This window comes from Lynx canadensis, chromosome A1, assembly GCF_007474595.2.
Source record: "Lynx canadensis isolate LIC74 chromosome A1, mLynCan4.pri.v2, whole genome shotgun sequence".
NCBI lineage: Eukaryota > Metazoa > Chordata > Mammalia > Carnivora > Felidae > Lynx > Lynx canadensis.
The window spans coordinates 97,477,716-97,496,247 of record NC_044303.2 but is presented as its reverse complement, the minus strand read 5'-3'; the positions used below and the strand labels follow the sequence as shown (position 1 = coordinate 97,496,247).

General features: G+C 34.4%; 1 protein-coding gene across 1 annotated transcript in view; it reads left to right on the top strand.

The window, feature by feature from the left end:
• DTWD2 (DTW domain containing 2) overlaps positions 1 to 18,532 on the top strand; it is a 112,362-nt gene that overhangs the window by 19,828 nt on the left and 74,002 nt on the right. Inside the window, exons 2-4 of the mRNA XM_030317032.1 lie at positions 3,169 to 3,259; positions 10,410 to 10,504; positions 12,670 to 12,862. Of these exons, the coding sequence (XP_030172892.1) occupies positions 3,169 to 3,259; positions 10,410 to 10,504; positions 12,670 to 12,862 (379 nt within the window). The remainder of the gene's footprint in view (positions 1 to 3,168; positions 3,260 to 10,409; positions 10,505 to 12,669; positions 12,863 to 18,532) is intronic.

Genomic DNA, 18,532 nt, shown 5'->3' with positions numbered 1-18,532 from the left:
TCCCCTCTGGTAACCGTCAGTTCTCTATAGTTAAGAGTCTCTTTTTTACTTTGTCTCTTACTCCTTTTTTTCCCCTTTACCTGTTTGTTTCTTAAATTCCCCGTATGAGTGAAATCATATGGCATTGTCTTTCCTGACTATTTTGCTTAGCGTTTTATTCTTTAACTCCATCCATGTTGTTGCAAATGGCAACATTTAATTCTTTTTTATGGCTGAATAATGTTCCACTATATGTATGGACATACACACCCCATACCTTCCATCATTCGATGGACACTTGGGTTGTGTCCGTATGTTGGCTACTGTAAATAATTCTTCTATGAACATAGTACATGTGTTCCTTTGAATTAGTGTTTTTGTATTCTTTGGATAAATACCCAGTATGCTGGGTTATAGGGTATTTCTATTTTTCAGTGATTGTTTTTAAAATAGTTTTGGTCAGCTTTGCTTATTTCACTGGACTTTTGGTCTGTGAAGCAGCTTTTCCTGTCCTCCTGGAAGTGGAACTCTCCAAACTACTTAATTCTAAATCCTCCTAAAGTTCAAAGATGTGTTCCTAGGAAGGAAACTACCATTTCAAGTAACTGAATTTTTTTTTTTTCTTTTTCTTTTATGAACAAAGGTTTTGGTCAGACATGAAAAGCAGAGCAGTTCTCTGCAGTGTCTCAAGTGTCATGCTGAGGACTTTTATAATCACTATATGTGTGATAAGCTAAAGATGTTATTTTCAGGGTTTATTTTACCTAGTGTTGTAATGCCCACAGAAATCTATAGCTTCTACTCAGGTTGTTTACTTGACTGGATTTTTCAATTTTTTGAGTTTACTGGTATGTGAATGTTTCCTATATAGGATATTTGATTTTTTTTTTTTTTTTTTGCATTCTTTCATAGTCTAAGTGTCAAACAGCTTACAGGTATTTAAGGTGATATCCATTTAAATTCTGAATTTTTAAATTGCCTTCGTTTCATATTAAATTACATTTTACAAAAGAATTTTAGTGACATCGGATTGTGCATTTTAGTTATTGTAATGCCCGAAGTTCCGAAACCTCCCACAAAAGTCCACCAGAGTTGTAAGTCAAAGCCAAGCGGCAAGGGTCGTTTATTGCAGGTTCGAGAACCTGGTCCTCTGCGCACTCGTCGCCGGTGACGCAAGAGGCCACGATCAGGTTTGGTACAGCGTTTTTATAGACAGAGACAAATAGCACAGGGGAGGTTTCAAATTATGAGGGGCCTGATTAGTTGATTTTAAAGTAAGGACATTTGTTGTTCTCTGATTGGGCGTCCTTTGTCTGTCCTTTGGCGGGAAGGCTTTTTTTACTTGTGGCGGGAGGAAAAAAGGGGGAAGGGGGAAGGGGGTAGGTGAGGAATGTGTTAAGCAAGCAGGTTTACAGAAGCGAGAAATGCCGGTTAGTTTATGTACAATCACTCATTCCATTACATATCAGACTACATTTAGGAAGGTTTACAACCCATTCTACTACACAGCGGGTTACATTCAGGAAAGGCCTCACAATGCTCGTAGCAAACAGCAAGCAAAACAGACTTCTCAGCAATTGTATTTCTTATCAAAGATCCATAATAAGCAGAAAAGAGAACTTTAGCTTTAAACTAAGGCAGGGCTGTCATTTGGATTTAAAGCTGTTCTTTTCAGTTATGTAGAGTTTCATATAAAAAGTCAGCCACTTAAAATTTTAGAATTTGGATGTATTTCATCCTCTTCATCTTTCTGCTCAGTGAAGAGTCATTTCTAATTGCAGCATTTGACCTCTTTGTCAATATACCTAGTTCTGTCAACCATCTTTGCTCCTCTCTGTATTTACTCGTGTTTACTCTTCTTATGACCACTGAAAGATGCTCTCCATCCCTATAACTCTGCTCCCATTCTTAACAGGGAATCCATTGCAGGGCAGAGTAATCATACTGAATCATGTCAGCTGTCACTGGAAAGTGGATTATGATGGTTTTCCTTGGATTGACCATCCATTCTAGGTTCCTTGGTGGAGAGGGGAGGCGTGGTCATGTTGTGCAATATGTTTCTCCATTTAAGATATCATCTAGATAATTTCTTCAGCAGGAGCATAGGTTTGACAGTTTCTTACAGAATGAGGTGGTAGATTTAATTGAACCAATTTACTCACACTCTGTGGTTTATTAATGTAATCATTTCTTACTTCAGGCTATAACTCTACATAAGTTAAAGTGAAGAAGGAATTGATAACAGTTTTGTAGTAGTAATAGTATGCTGTTGGGAATTTCTTTTAAGATTCACTGTGTACTGTTGTAATGGCATGTAACATTTGCCTATAAGAGTGACCTGTCATGAAAATGTACTCCCATGATATACTGTATCTGGCTGTTTGATGAATTTTATATTGTAAACACACACATCAAATATAGGTTTTAATGGTAAAAGATCCATGTATATTCCTATAATACATTTGGAAGGACACACAAGAAACTGATCCCCTAGGTTGGAGGACTGAGATGGAAATGTATACTTTTATCCCATTTGAATTTTGTAATGAGTATAAGTGTTACTAAAACAGTAGTACATCACTAAGAGGTAAGTAAAACAAAAATGACAAACAATAACAAAAAGGAAAATAAATGGATAAGGCAGACATTCTGTGGATATAATTCTAGCTAAATGTAATCTGGTGGCCCATTTGGGTTTTTTCTTACAATTGGTAAGCTCTTTGTGTCGATTGATGGCAAGTTTGATTAGAACTCTTTTCTAGGTGGTAAGTGTATTCCTATATTTTATCATCATATTGTTCCCTCCAATATCAGATGATTTAGAAGAGTTGCCGAATTTCTCTTTGACATCAGATCTTTTCTTGATTTGGAATGCAAGTTAGAAGTGTTGCCTCAGGAATAGAAAGACCATGTTGATGGCTTATGAGTATTCTTCACTAATAACTCAGGCCAGATTTTTTTGAGTTACTTTGATCTATATAGATGGTAAAGAATTTACTTGAATCTTTTCCCAAATGCTCATATCTAAAGTCTAATTGATTGAAGCACTCTTGGTGTTTCATTTTAAAAGAATGCAGCTTTGGCAAATGTCTTTACATAGAGAAGAGGGATTATGTTCAGGTTTTGGGTTATTGTTCTTTCATTGTATTTTAAGCATTTACAGGTTTTCTTTTTCTTTCTGCCCTTTAGCCGGCCTCAGAAAGTATGTTTGTGTCCATTTCTACCATTGCATCCTCTGCATATCTCTACTCATTTGTACATAATTCAACATCCAGCAGAGGTAAGATTTTATAAAATACATAATTGCAAATAGAATATTAGTACATAAGAGAAAACACACCAATGAATATCCTTATACCTCCCAGCTCTTTAACATTTCTGAAAATAAATTGATGATAAATGCTTTGTCTTTGGGAAAAAACAGTTTCTTTTGTATGTTATATCATAGTATAGTGTCATATGCTTTAGAGACAGATAAAAATGGTTATTTCATAAAACAGTATTGTTTCACAAAAAACTGTAATTGAATAGTATAGAAATTGAGAACCCCAACCATTTTGCATGAAGAAAAAATGAGATTCTTGTGATTGAAGAACTAAGAAACTCGTTGCTTTTTAAATTTTGATCATAGTTTATATTTCTTAATGTTTCTTGATAAGTAGAAATAATGTCAGCATTTTAGTGTTAGAAAATGAATATATAAAGTTTTATTTCTTTAAATGAATAGAACAAATATGTATATATTATAGCATATGTGTTGTATATAAAGACTTTTTAATTAATATTTTCTTATATACGTGAGAATTATGCATGTGCTGGTGTTTGTAACTCTTGATTAGCTGCAGTAATGAAGAATGGAGGGAAGGATTTGATTGATAACCATAAAAGAATCATTATAAAATTAGTTGATGCATGGTATAAAATGGGTTTAGATTAACTGAAGTTAAAATTCTTCTAACATTTGGGAACTCAGGATATCATCTATTGAATTAGGCTTTTGAAGAAGGGATTTTTTTTTTTTTTCCGTAAATTTCTGAAGTATATGCTATTTTTTTTTTTTTTAATTTTTTTTTCAACGTTTATTTATTTTTGGGACAGAGAGAGACAGAGCATGAACGGGGGAGGGGCAGAGAGAGAGGGAGACACAGAATCGGAAACAGGCTCCAGGCTCCGAGCCATCAGCCCAGAGCCTGACGCGGGGCTCGAACCCACGGACCGCGAGATCGTGACCTGGCTGAAGTCGGACGCTTAACCGACTGCGCCACCCAGGCGCCCCAGTATATGCTATTTTAAATCTTTAACAAAGTCTTTAAAGATATCAGTCTTTTTCCTTTTCCAAATGATGAAAACACTTATTCTTTTATTGTAAATTATTAAATATTCCATTTATTGAGCAGCCCTTTTGTCAGTGTTAACAACATGCTTTTGTTAGGATTTGAACAGTTTGGTCACCATAATTATTTGTGCTATAATTATTCATTTTTTTATTTTTATAAAAAGATTTTATTTTTTATTTTGAGAGAGAGAGAATCCGAGGCAGGCTTTGAGCTATCACTATAGAGCTTGCTGTGGGGCTTGATTTCACGAACTGTGAGATCAGGACCTGATCTGGAATCAAGAGTTGGACACTTCACTGACTGAGCAAGGTGCCCCATTTTGCTGCATTTAAACTTGCAACACTCTGCAACTCAAATTTATAACAAAAATGAGTTTATCAGCAGTAATGGTTTTGGACAAAACTTCACTTTTGATAGTGAATGCTTTTTTCATTTTGCAGTGTATGTAGTATCATGTCGTTTCATTATTTTGTGGTTCCGGACATAATATGGCATTTAAAATATAGGTGTTTTCATTGATGTGTGGCAATTTTAATGTTTTCAAAGCCTTCCACATTGGTAAGAAAGAAGTGAAACTGTCATTATTTGAGATTACATTGTACTACAGAAAACCCTAAAAACTCCACCAAAAAATTACAAGAACTAATAAATGAATTGAGTAAAGTTGTATGATACGCTAGTATATAGAAATCTGTTATGTTTCTATACATTAACAATGAAGTATCAGAAAGATAAAGAAATCAATTTCAATTATAATTGTACCAAAAAGAATAGAATACCTAGCAACAAATTTAACCAAGGAGGTGAAAGACCTTTAGCATGAAAACTATTAAGATGTTGATGAATGAAATTGATGAGGACACAAACAAATGAAAGGTATATCATGCTCATGGATTGGAAGAATTAACATTTTTAAAATGTCTGTAATGCCCATAGCGTTCTACTGATTCAGTGCAATACCTTTTAAAATACCAGTAGGGGTACCTAGGTGGCTCAGTTGGTTAAGTGTCTGACTCTTGATTTTGGTTCAGGTTATGATATCACAGTGGTGAGATTGAGCCTTGCATCAGGCTCTGTGCTGGGTGTGGAGCCTGTTTAAGATTCTCTCTCTCCCTCTCCCTCTGCCCCTCCCCTGCTCTTGTTCACATTCTCTCTCTCTCTCTAAAGTAAAGTAAAGTAAAGTAAAATAAATAAAATAAAATACCAATAGCATTTTCACAGAACCAGAGCAAATAATCCTAACATTTGCATATCACCACAAACTGCCCCGAATAGCTAAAGCAATTTTGAGATAGAAGAACAAAGGTGGAGGTGTTACAATCCCACATTTTAAGATATACTCCGAAGCTATAGAAATCAAAATAGTGTGGTACTAGCACAAAAAGAGACACATATATCGATAGAACAGGATAGAGAGCCCAGAAGGAAACCCACGCTTCCATGGTCAGTTAATCTACAAACAAATGAGGCAAGAATATGCAATGGGGAAAAGATAGTTTCTTCTACAAATGGTGTTAGAAAAACTGGACAGCTACATTCAAAACAGTGAAATTGGACCACTTTCTTATACCATACACAGAAATAAACCCCAAATGGTTTAAAGTCCTAAATGTGAGACCTGAAACCATGAAACTCCAGAAAGAACACATTGACAGTAAAGTCTTGGACGTTGGCCTTAACAGCATTTTTATGGATATGTCTCCTCAAGCAAGGGAAACAAAATAAAAAATACAGTGTAAAAAATGGTGCTGGTAATGCACCAAAATTAAAGGTTTCTGCGCAGTGAAGGAAACAATAAACAAAATGAATATGGGAAGGTGTTTGAAAATGATAAATCTGATAAAGGGTTAATATCCAAAATACATAGAGAATTTATTCAACTCAACATCCAAAAACAAATAATCCAATTAAAAATGGGTATAGAACCTGAATAGACATTTCTCCAAGAAAGAAATACAGATGTCCAACAGACACACAAAAAGATGCTCAACATCACTTATCAGGGAAATGCAGAGCAAAACCACAATGAGATATTACCCCATACACCTGTCAGAATGACTGGTATCAAGAAGACAAGAAATAACATGTTGAGAATATGAAGAAAAAGGATGCACTTTTGGTGGGAATGTAAATTGGTACATCCAGTATGAAAAGTATGGAGGTTCATCAAAAAATTAAGAATAGAGGGGCATCTGTGTGGCTCAGTCGGTTAAGTGGTTGACTCTTGATCTCAGCTCAAGTCATGATCTCATGGTTTGTGGGATTGAACCCCACATCGGGCTCTATGCTGACAGCACGGAGCCTGCTTGGGATTTTCTCTCTCCCTCTCTCTTTGTCCCTGCCCATCTTGTGTGCACTGTCTCTGTCTCATTCTCAAAAATAAATAAACATTAAAAAAATTAAAATAGAAATACCATGTGACCAATAATTCCATCAGTGAGTATTTACCCACAGAAAATGAAAACACTAATTTGAGTAGATATATGCACCTCTATGTTTATTGGAGCATTATTTACAATAGCCAAGATATGGAGGCAACCTAAGTGTCCATCAGTAGATGAATGGATAAAGAAGAGGTGGTGTACTACACACACACACACACACACACACACACACGCACACACACACACATACACACACACACACACACACACACTTACACACAATGGAATATGATTCACCTGTAAAATAAGGATGAGGTCTTGCCGTTTGTGTGACAACGTGGGTAGACATGGAGAGTATATTATGCTAAGTGTAATAAGTCTGACAGAGAAAGACAAATACCATATGATTTCACTTACACATGGAATCTAAAAAAAAAAACAAATGAACAAATAAAGAACACAAACAGACTCAAATACAGAGAACAAACTGGTGGTTGCCAGAGGAGAGGGTTGTAGGGGGATGGGTGAAATCGGTAAAGGGCATTAAGAGGTACATATTTCCAGTTTTAAAGTAAATAATCATGGAAATGAAAATTGCAGCATAGGGAATATAGTTATTAATATTGTAATAATGTGCAGTGACATATGGTAACTACATCTATTGTGGTGAGCATTGTGTAATGTATAGAATTGTCAAGTCGCTGTATTGTATACCTGAAACTAATATAACATTGTGTGTCAACTATGCTTCAATAATAAAAATTAAAATAAAAAGTGAAAGTTCAGAAAAGTAGGTGTTTTCATTGATTTGTGGCAATTTAAATGCTTTCAAATATTTTATTCATTCCTTTATTCCTTCATTTATTCATTCTTCCTCACCTTTTTTGCTTCCTTCCCTTCTTTCTTTCATGGTTAGTTCATGGTGTAGGTGATCCATCTACAGTTGTGTGTGTTTTGTACAGTTCTATGCAAGTACATCCATATTGTTTTCCTTATCATCCAAGGAGCTTTCTAGTTTTAATCTAACTCAATAATACTGGGTTGCCTTGTGCTTAATGTCAGCACACTTTTTTTAAAAAAATAAAAATGTATTCAAAATTAAAAGTGATCAAGACCACTTGGGTAGGCTTTAGGAGGGGGGCTGTGGAAAAAAAAGATTTGGTGGAGCAGATGATATGGAGGTGATATGACGGAGCATTTCAAAGAGTAGATATATGTATGTAGAAAATTACTTAAGGATAAAATAAAACCCTTCAAAATAACAAAAATATTTACAAGGAGGACATGTTCTGTGAAACCACATGACCTTTTGTGAACAGTGTATATGTAACCATAGTGATGTAAGCACTGTTGATTGATTTAACTAAAAATATTAGATGATATGAGAGTAAGGAATGATGGAAGAAAGGTAAATCCTCATTTATTCTAAGGGGCTGTTGTGACACAGTGCATTAATTAAGAGGAAGGGTTCAGGAGCCAGATTGCTTGAGTTTAAAGCCTTAATAGCTCTGTAAATTGTAACCCTGGGCAAGTTAATTAACCTCTCTGTGCTTTCGTTTCATCATTAGTAAAATGGACATGATAAAAGATATACTTCTTTATTGGTTTATTGTGAGCATTACATGAATCAGTCAGTGTATTATTATGTACATTGAAGTCAGCTATTATGATAATAAATGGTAGTTTGTAGATAGTATTTAAATTTGATAAATCAAAAATTAGTAAGACACATTATATAGAAATATGGAGATAACTACCAAAGGAAATAGCTGAAAGAGTTAAAGTGATTGCTTCTGGGAAGTGGTATTGGGGAGTGTATCTGGGAACATTATAGATCTTTTGGCACTATTTAATTTGACATTTATCTGTATGTTGATAGAAGTTCGGAGAGTGGTTTAAGAATGTATCGTAGTCTCAGAGGTTGTAAGGAGGGAAGAAAACAGTAGGACACGCTGGAAAATGTCCTAAACCTCTCCTCCCCCCTCCTCCCGTCCCTTTTCTCGTAGGAGCTACTCCACATTAGTTTCAGGCTCCCTCACAGCTCTGGCTTGCTGCATTTCTTTTTAGTTACAGTCCCAGCAAATTCTGACTCTCCTATTTCGTTTGCCAACTTTTAGGTTGATGAATTTAACCGTCCTCAGCGTCTCTAGATTTACCTTTTTGTATTATTGTAATCAACACTTCAGAGACGTAGGGGCAAAAGAGGTTGACACAGAAATGTCCCTGAAGGGCGTATGTGTGTGTGAGTGGTTGATGAATACTGTTACTAGGCATACTTTTTGTTTTTGTTACCAACATATGTAATGTAATTACAAAGTTATTTTTAATTACTTTAGTAAATTCTGTATAACATTACTGTTTTGTGTATTAATATGCTGTGTGTATTGTGCTATCATGGTGAAATAATTTACTTTGAGGATATATGAAGCAGTGTTATATAAATTGATAAAGGTAACGGGGCTGTATGTAGGTGAACTGGTTAGAGAGGGACTCCATCACTTAATCAGGCTTGACATTCCTAGTTGGGCTGGTGGAGAAGAGCCAGACAGTGACTGACCACTGTAGACCAAAATAACCAGAGGAAGGAGGCTCAGGCAAAACAGTGAATCAGTTGGGTATACTAGGATAAAGGAGAGGATTCTTTTTTCTTAAATGTTATTTATTATTTTTGAGAAAGACAGAGAGAGAGAGAGAGCGAGAGAGAGCTTGCTCGCTCAATCAGTGGAGGGTTGGAGAGAGAGGGGGACAGAGGGTCCGAAGTGGGTTCTGTCCTGACAGCGGTCAGCCCCGTGTGGGACTCGAACTCGTGAACTGTGAGATCATGACCTGACCCATTGTCAGATGCTCAAATGACTGAGCCACCCACATGCCCTAAAGGATAGGATTCTTGTGACAAAAAGGTGGTTTTTAGTGCTAGAAGCTAGGACATTGGAAAAAAAATCACTGATGATAGTTAATGGAGTTTATAGGAATGGTCACCATATTTCCCCACTCTAAAGTTTTTATATTTTTCCTCTTTCTATACCCTTTATTATTTGGAAGTAGGCCATAAATCCAGTCTGCATTCAGGTGGGTAGGAGAGATTAAGCAAGCTCCACCTGCTGTATTATGGAGTACTTATGTTTATTACTTGGAATTCTTCTGTAAGGAAGATTTGTCTCTCCTCTCCTATTTATTTATTTTGCATTTTGGGTCATAATCCAAATAGTTTGCTACTTACTTTGTTACTCACATTGTTCCATTTTGGTCATTGAGAGCTCTTTAAATTAAGATTGGTTTCTGTGTCCCTTTGATATGACCCATTATCATATTATTTTTTTTCAGCACTTTTTTTCTGGACATAAAGATTTAGGCAGTTATCTTCAAGTTGACGTACTATAAAATATAATTACTACTGAAATGTAGAATAAATTATTCAATTTAGTTAAACACAAATTTCGTTTTTCATAATCTTAACCAATAGTTAGCTTAATGTTATCTTATTTGATTAGTAAACCTCGAAACACACCCAAGTAGAGGAAAATGTGCACTTGTATTCTATTAATACTGATAACTCAGAGAAACTAGCTCTTTTTATTCAGCTGTGGTCTGTAATACAAGTCTTGTGAAAGTTATCTATCACGTAATGAATCAGATGTTCATCATGAAAGTTTTAAAAGTGTGTTTGTCTACGTGCAAATCTATGTTTTGATTAATTTTTTAATTAAAGGAAAACAAAGTGTTGCGGACAGTTCCCCTTTTAGCAGCATGCCTCCCCCAGGACAAGTGTAAAGTCAAGATTGGTCGTCGCTTCAGTGAAGAAAGGTAAATTACTTTTTAGGGCACTTTAGCATAACTCTTAGCTACACAGAGCTTTAAAAATGATTTCCTTTACCTTATCCTTCAGACCCAGAACATGGTACATTGGCAGAGGTAAAAAAAAAAAAAATATATATATATGTAAGACAATCAAAGCAAACAAAAAGACCCTCAAAAAACATGAGCCAGAGTGCAATAGACAAAGGGATTATCTGAATTCCATAGTAATATATGTTGAGCCTTTTAAAGGCATATTTTCCTGTTTATTTCATTTTGGTTAAAACTGTCTTTGGGATGATAGAGTACTTGTATTAGATTTAGTTTTGTTTTTTCTTTTTTTAATTAACAATTATATATGATATACATTTATGTAAATAAACACATATTTATCCATTTTTAAACCATTAAAGCTTTCTAAGGCAGAGCGACTAGTACTATATTTAGTATTCTTGTTACAGCATGTCATGTTTTTTTAAAGGATAGAATGCCTTCTCCTGTCATATTTAAAATATTCTTTTTGATGAAGCCCAGTATTTTTTATAGACAGTAGCCCATTAGTTGATAACTTCACTGACACTTCTATAATGTTCTTGGATCTTATTTCATACTCTATTATATAACGCATTATCAAAAAATATAAATTATATATTATATATTTAAATTTTTCTACAAGTCTTTTTTTAACTTTGAAGCATTTTTTTTTTTTTTTGCTTTTCTGCCCATTCACAAAGCCTTCACAAATTATTCTAATCCTATCTAACACAGTTAAATCTACTTTCATACAAAATTTAACTTTTGAAAATATGAAGATTTCAAAAGAGTAAGTAAGACTCATACTGGCTCCAGGCTCAGGGAAGTGACCAGACTTTTTCCTTCCTTTATTGTTTTGGGTTCCTTTATTATTTGGCTTCATATTATGAAAATAACATCATGTTAGAGTTTTATAAAATTGTGTTTTCCCTTCTCTGGAACTATTGTTTAAGAACACTTTCTCATATAATATTTTCTTATGCAGACTTTTCATTGCCTTGCCCTCAGAGGTGAGATTTGCTCTGGGCTTGGTGCTGCTGTTGGGAATTTTGCCATTTGGTTGGGAATGGAAGTGAAAACCAGAACTCTTCACATGGGGGAGTGTCCACATCATTTCCATTGTGACACTTCTTTCATATAGAGACTCTTTATAATGAATGATAGTTTGTTTCTCTATAATTCTTGGGTGAATATAGATCTATCCCAACTTGATCCAACTGCAGCTTGGATCTAATTAATCGCAAAAGTGGTGAGCATTTATAGTGGTAGAAATAGCAATTATTTGGGTCATCCTTGACATTTGGCCGTCTAACCTGTCCACAAATTTGTTTCTGGATGAGAAACTTAACCCTTTTTCAGATAGCTCATCCCATTTTGAACCATATTAAGTGCGTGATGTAGTGCTTATTCAGGAAATTATTATTTGCTGATGGTTTTTAAATGAAAGCCAATTAAGATTATTGATTTAATATTAATCTGGCAATGGAGTGATTAATTTAAGCTTTTGTTAGAGTACATGATGTAACTATGAGGAATCGTTCAGAGTCCTACTGCTTTTGGTGTCCTTTGTAAATGGAATTTAAAAATGCTGGTCTTCAGTTTTTGGCCTCTAGTATATTGGAAAACAGGTGGGTTTTATGTATCAACCCCCAGTGACTTTCTAAATTCATTTGGTATTTATTGAAATTGTTCTGTAGCTTACCCCTAGAACTTTGTGTGGAGATAGCTTATCTAGAGATAAGGTCATTTTGACCTTTATGCCTGTTACTTCTTTTTCTTGCTTTATTGCATTAACTGGAAGCTTTAGTACAATATGTATTAGGAGTGGTGAAAGCCAGCGTTTTTACCTTGATCCCAGTCTCAGGGGACGTTGTTAAATATGTTGTTGGCTGTACATTTTTGTGGATGCCATTTATCAGTTTGAAGAAGATGGCATTAATTATCTTTAATTGACTCTTCAACTTGTTTCCTTCCCTTCGAGGGTGTTTTGTTACTTCCAGACAGTGGCTGTCTCTTTCCTTATTACATCTCCAGTACCAAAATGCTTTGGTGTATATTTTTGAAGGAAGCACACTAAGAATAATAAAACTTCTTTCCCTTCACAAACTACTACTGATTTTTTTTTTTTTTTTAATTTTTAGAGATCCTGAACTTTCAACTGTTTGTCGGAAGTCTGATACATTAATATTATATCCAGGGGCTGAAGCTGCTAATTTGGAAGAATTTATATTAGATTCTCCTGTTTATCCTTCCACAATCATCATCATTGATGGTACATGGAGCCAGGCTAAGGACATTTTCTATAAGAATTCTTTGTTCCGCCTGCCCAAACAGGTAACCTAGTATTTTAACATAGAACAAATGCAATTGTGTAATTTTGTATGTTGTATATGCTTTCTGTGAGGGATCACACTTACATTTTTATATACGTATTTGATAGTATTTATGTGCGTGAATGCATGTACATAGATATGTATATGCTTGTGTGTGTTTGATATATATATATGTGGAAAATTTGAAATTTGTTCATCTTTCTCAATTCTTACCACCAAACTTCACCATAGTTAAGGTATTTGACTATATTAAGAGTATCTCAGACATTTAATCAGTGAAGTGTAAGGACTAATTATTTCTATGTGAATTAATGTTTTTTTTAAGTGTGATGTTTAAATACTTCTATTTGGTAACTAAATACCCTCTTCTTGTTAGGAATGACTGAATTTTCATTTATTATTTTAATTAGTTTATCCCTCAATTTGTTGATGATGATACATAACTTGTATTGAGCCATTCTTTTGTTCTTGGAATGAAGTCCGCTTGATCATATATATTATCCTTTTGATAGATGGCCAAATCTTATATTTTATTAAATGCCATTTGGACTGCCTGGGTGGCTCAGTCAGTTAAGTGTCTGACTTCCACTCAGGTCATGATCTTGCAGTTCTTGAGCTCGAGCCCTGCATCCGGCTCTGTACTGACAGCTTAGAGCCTGGAGCCTGCTTCAGATTCTGTGTCTCCTTCTCTCTTTGCCCCTCCCCTGATGGTGCTCTGTCTCTCCCTCTCTCTAAAAAATAAACATTAAAAAAAGTAAAAAATATATATATATAGCATTGAATTATAATTTGTATATTTTTTGTACTTTTATTATCAGATTTGGTTATGAAGATAATCTTAACTTTACCAAATGAATAGGAGAGATTTTAATATTTTTCCATGGCCTAGAATAGTTTGAATAATATTGGAATGCCTTGCTTCTTAAAAATTAGATGGAACTTATAGGTGAAACCCCCTGGTCCTGGTCTTTTTAGACATAATAACTTTTGGGGCGCCTGGGTGGTGCAGTTGGTTAAGCGTCCAACTTCAGCCAGGTCACGATCTCGCGGTCCGTGAGTTCGAGCCCCGCGTCAGGCTCTGGGCTGATGGCTCAGAGCCTGGAGCCTGTTTCCGATTCTGTGTCTCCCTCTCTCTCTGCCCCTCCCCCGTTCATGCTCTGTCTCTCTCTGTCCCAAAAATAAATAAACGTTGAAAAAAAAAATTTAAACATAATAACTTTTAAACTCTTCTTTCAAACTCTTATGGAAAATATTCAAACTTCCTTCTTCAATTTGGTTCACTTTTTAAATAACTTTTATCTTTTTTGGGGGAATTATTTCTTTTTCACCTGAGTTAACAAATTGCCTGATATATACCTGAATGTATTCTTAAATACCTATTTTAATTTATTCTGAATATGTCCTTTCTCCTTTCTAATCATATACTCTCACTTTTTCTCCCCATGAGCATGTTCAAAAGATGTTTCTACCTTTTTATTTAGCTTTTAAAAGTATTAGCCTTTAGACTATTTTGATGGCTGTTATACTTCATTCTTATTTCCTTCATTTGTACTTTTATCTTGATCACTTTCTTTCATCTTTTCCAGCTTGTTCTGTTTTTGTAAGGTTTTACTGTGTACTATGTTCCTTTACTAAGGTGAGTCCCTTCTTTAATAATAAAGGGAGAGAAGGCTGCCATATTTCTTCTTAGTGTAACATTCATTGTATCCTATAGTTTGGGGTTGATGTATGTTTGTATTTATAGCATTGATATAATTTGTAATTTGTGTTGATTTCTTTCTACCCATGGATTATCAATGACTTCTTAATTCTCATGCATTAACAACACTTTTGTCCCTATTTTATTTTTATTTCTTATTTTGTTAGATTGTGATAAAAGAAGGTTGCCTGCAATATTTTGAATATGTTTATGATTTCTATGTGGGTTAGTACATGGCAATTTTTTGTATCTTTTCTGTGATGATAAAAAATTCACATTTTCAAATGATGAAAATATTTCCCTTTTTAAGGTTTGTTATTTGCATTTTTCTTTATATTTTTGTTTTTGTCATCTATGGGTGTTTGATACTGAACAAGGTGTATGAGAAGCTTCCGTTCAGTCTTTTAAATGAAGTTATCTCTACCTTTCCTGTAGTTTTGTGTATTTATCTGCTCTGTTGTATATATAACAAGACATGCACTTAGTGAAAAATAATATAGATTTTAATAGATTATTTTATTCTAAGATAATAATAATAGATGCTGACAATCTAATCTCAAATTCTTTGTAGTTTTCATTCCCTTTGGTTAAAATGCAGGTACGGTTTTTAAATGAGACTCAACTATGCAAAAATAGTTCAAAAAAATAGCTAATGTGTTGAGTGCTTTGAATGGGCCAGTCCCAATTCCAGGTGTTTTCCATGTATTAACTTGTTTAAATCTTCCTCAAAGGATTGTTACTGTCTTAGGTAACATGTAAGGAAACTGAGGTGCAGATGTCTTAAATAGTTTGTATTAGATCACATAACTGTTTCACAGCAGAGCAATTTCAACCCATCTAGTTTCGAGCCAAAGACTGTGGTCTTATCCAAAGTGGCATGATGCTTCTAAAAGGGAAGCTTCCATCGAGGATACTTACCTAGGATAGCTTCTGTAGGTTTATCTGGTTTCTTAAGTGTTCTGTGTTCCACAAGAACCAACTCCTAAAGGCATGGTTGCTGTTAGGTTGTGTCACATTTTAGCAAAATTTGTGTTCATATTACAATTAGATATTGCCCAATATACAAGGAAAGTTTAATGAAAGTCTTGTATCTGTAAAATGTCTTAGTGAAAATATTTGAATTGTTTTTCCTTTTCTGCATGCTTATGCTATGTCTGTGTCTCTCATCTTTCATTTTGTGGTAGCTACGTGAATGCCATAGAAATAAACTACAAAGTCACCGTAAAAAGATTAAAAGATATTTTAAAATTTATTATTTACCAAACCTGTTTTCTTCTTTAAATTGAGTAGCGGATAAGGAAATAGGTAAATTAAATAGTTTCCTCAGTCTGACTGTGCTGTATGTTTTTTATCACTTTTTCCTTTTCATGTTTTCCCAAACCAGAAGCAAATATAGGTGGATATTTGTTTACCCTTGAAAAGGATATATTACAACCATCAGATAAAATAAAATGCTTAAAAGAAACATTAAATAGATTTGAGTACACGGGGGAGAATACCACCTTAAACTAAAGTGAAAGGCAGATGGTTTTCTGGAAAACTGTGAATCCAATAAAAGCTTCATAAGCTTAGATTTCTTACAAATGAATAAGGTGAAGGTGAAAATCTTAAAAAAAAAAAAAAAAGGCCATACATATGAAAACAAAGTTCACAAAAGAGAAAATAAATGTATTTATAAAAATCATAATTTAACCTTTATGTTGAAAGAGGTTCAGACGTCCAGAAAACATCCTGGATTATCCAGGAATAATACAGACATCCCTCAAATGCCCTTAAGTTTTAACATTATGCATTATTTGCCTTATCAGTCTCTCTCTGTGTATTTTATACTTTTCTGAGTCCTTTGAGAGTAAGGAATAGATATCTAAATTTACTTTTTGAAATTGAAATGTTGCTAGTTCTAGCAAGAATGTCTTTTCCTAAATATTTTTTTTTTTTGGCCCGAATAAAAAAAAATAGTAATTTAAAGCCCAACACAATTTACAAAAATGTGTATATTTTGAGATAGTTTCATCTTAATAGACATGGGAAATGTGGGTCATCTTAGGAATAATAATACGTATGGCTTTTTAGAGTGTCATACAATACCCAGCCCAAACATGAGTGTGGGTTGGTTTGACAAAATATGTTTCTGGAAGTTGTTGCAAAAACCAGTGAAATATGTACATTTACTCTTTCTGAAAAAAAAAAAAAGATTTTTATCTGTATACATACACATACATATACACAGATGGATAGGTAAGTTGAGATGAAAAAGGAATTGATTTAAAAAAAAATTTTTTTTTAATGTTTATTCATTTCTGAGAGGCAGAGAGCGACAGAGCATGAGCAGGGAAGGGGCAGAGAGAGGGAGACATAAAATCTGAAACAGGGTCCAGGCTCTGAGCTGTCAGCTGTCAGCACAGAGCCCGACATGGGGCTTGAACTCACAGACTGTGAGATCATGATCTGAGCTGAAGTTGGACGCTCAACCGACTGAGCCACCCAGGTGTCCCAATGGGATTGATTTTTTAAAATGGAAATAGCTTTAGACATCTATAAAGTGATACTGATAATTATAGTGGTTTGGTAATAAGTTCTGAACTACCCTCTGTAACACTAAATTGCTTATTTTTAATATATTTTCCCATTCTTGAAAAATTTCCCATTCATATGTAATGATTTTTATTTAATTAGTAACTGTTCCCAGCTTTTCTGGAAAACAATTTTATTACACAATAGACTTTCCCAGTGGCCCTGCTTTAATAAGTGAATACACTTAAGCTATAGGTAACACGCATCATTCATGAGTAATTAATGACAGAAGTCCATCTCTAACTCAAACAAAAAAGCAAAGTATACAGGTCATGTAATGGGGAAGTTCAGAATGGGTAGTTGTAGCTTCAGACTTGCCTAGATCTGGTTCTCAGGCAGCTCTCTGTTTTGGAGGTTTGTTTCCTTTTGTGTTAGCTTGAATTATCTCTTACACAGAATGGACTTCCTCCCTGCTGCTGAAAGACGTCTGTGGAAAGCAGCAGATTGGTCTCCCCTTGGCTTTATTTATCTTAACAGACAGGTGATTTCTCTTCCCCAGAGCAGAATCCCCCTACTGTTGATGTAGGGGTGAATGGTGGTACCACTGTTGACAGCAGGACCACATGAATCTGGAAATTTCTTCAAGGACTTGGGATGTTGTTATCAGGACTATTTAAAGGCATGGATGGGCAGACAAAAAATTTATAGATAACCAGACTATTATACATCAGTTGTTTACTTATGAAAGTATGTTTGTTTATAGATATTTCTTGATTCATTCAAAATTAGTACTGTATAGAAATATTTTCATAATTCTTTCTTGTGGTCTTGTTCGGCAAGGGAAAAACAAAAATGTAAAATATGACATGAAACTTTAGTTCTTGCCTAGGTTTCCCAATCTATAAATAACATAAGTTGATTAGATTTTATTTCTAAATGTAATTTGTCAATATTTTTTTTTTTTTTAACCACACCATCAGTACACTTATTTCCACTTACCTGCTTTTTGGATAAATTTGTCTTCACAGTTACTCTTAGTTTAGCTGATCCATTCAGTTTCTGTAGTAGTATAAAAATTTTGTTGTAAGTGCATAAGAAAAAATGGCAGAAAGAAAAAAAATAGAATTAAAGTCCAAAGTATTGCTTTCTTTACAGAAAAAATACACAGTTTTTTCCCCCCAAATAAAATAACCATATGTAAACTTCATAGTTACCTATTTGAGGACTGAAAGAATTGTAATATTCTGCCATTAAATTAGTCTCTTAATTTTAATCTGTGTTTCTAATATATCCAAACCATTTGGCAGTGAATCTCTTCCCTCAGAGGAATTTTACACAGGAGATTCTTGACATTGGCTATGAATAAATCCAAGGTGAAGATGGAAATGTTTGCGGAGGCTCCCAGCCTTTTTCATAAACTTATTTCCAGTGACTTATTTGCATATTCTTGCTCTCCAG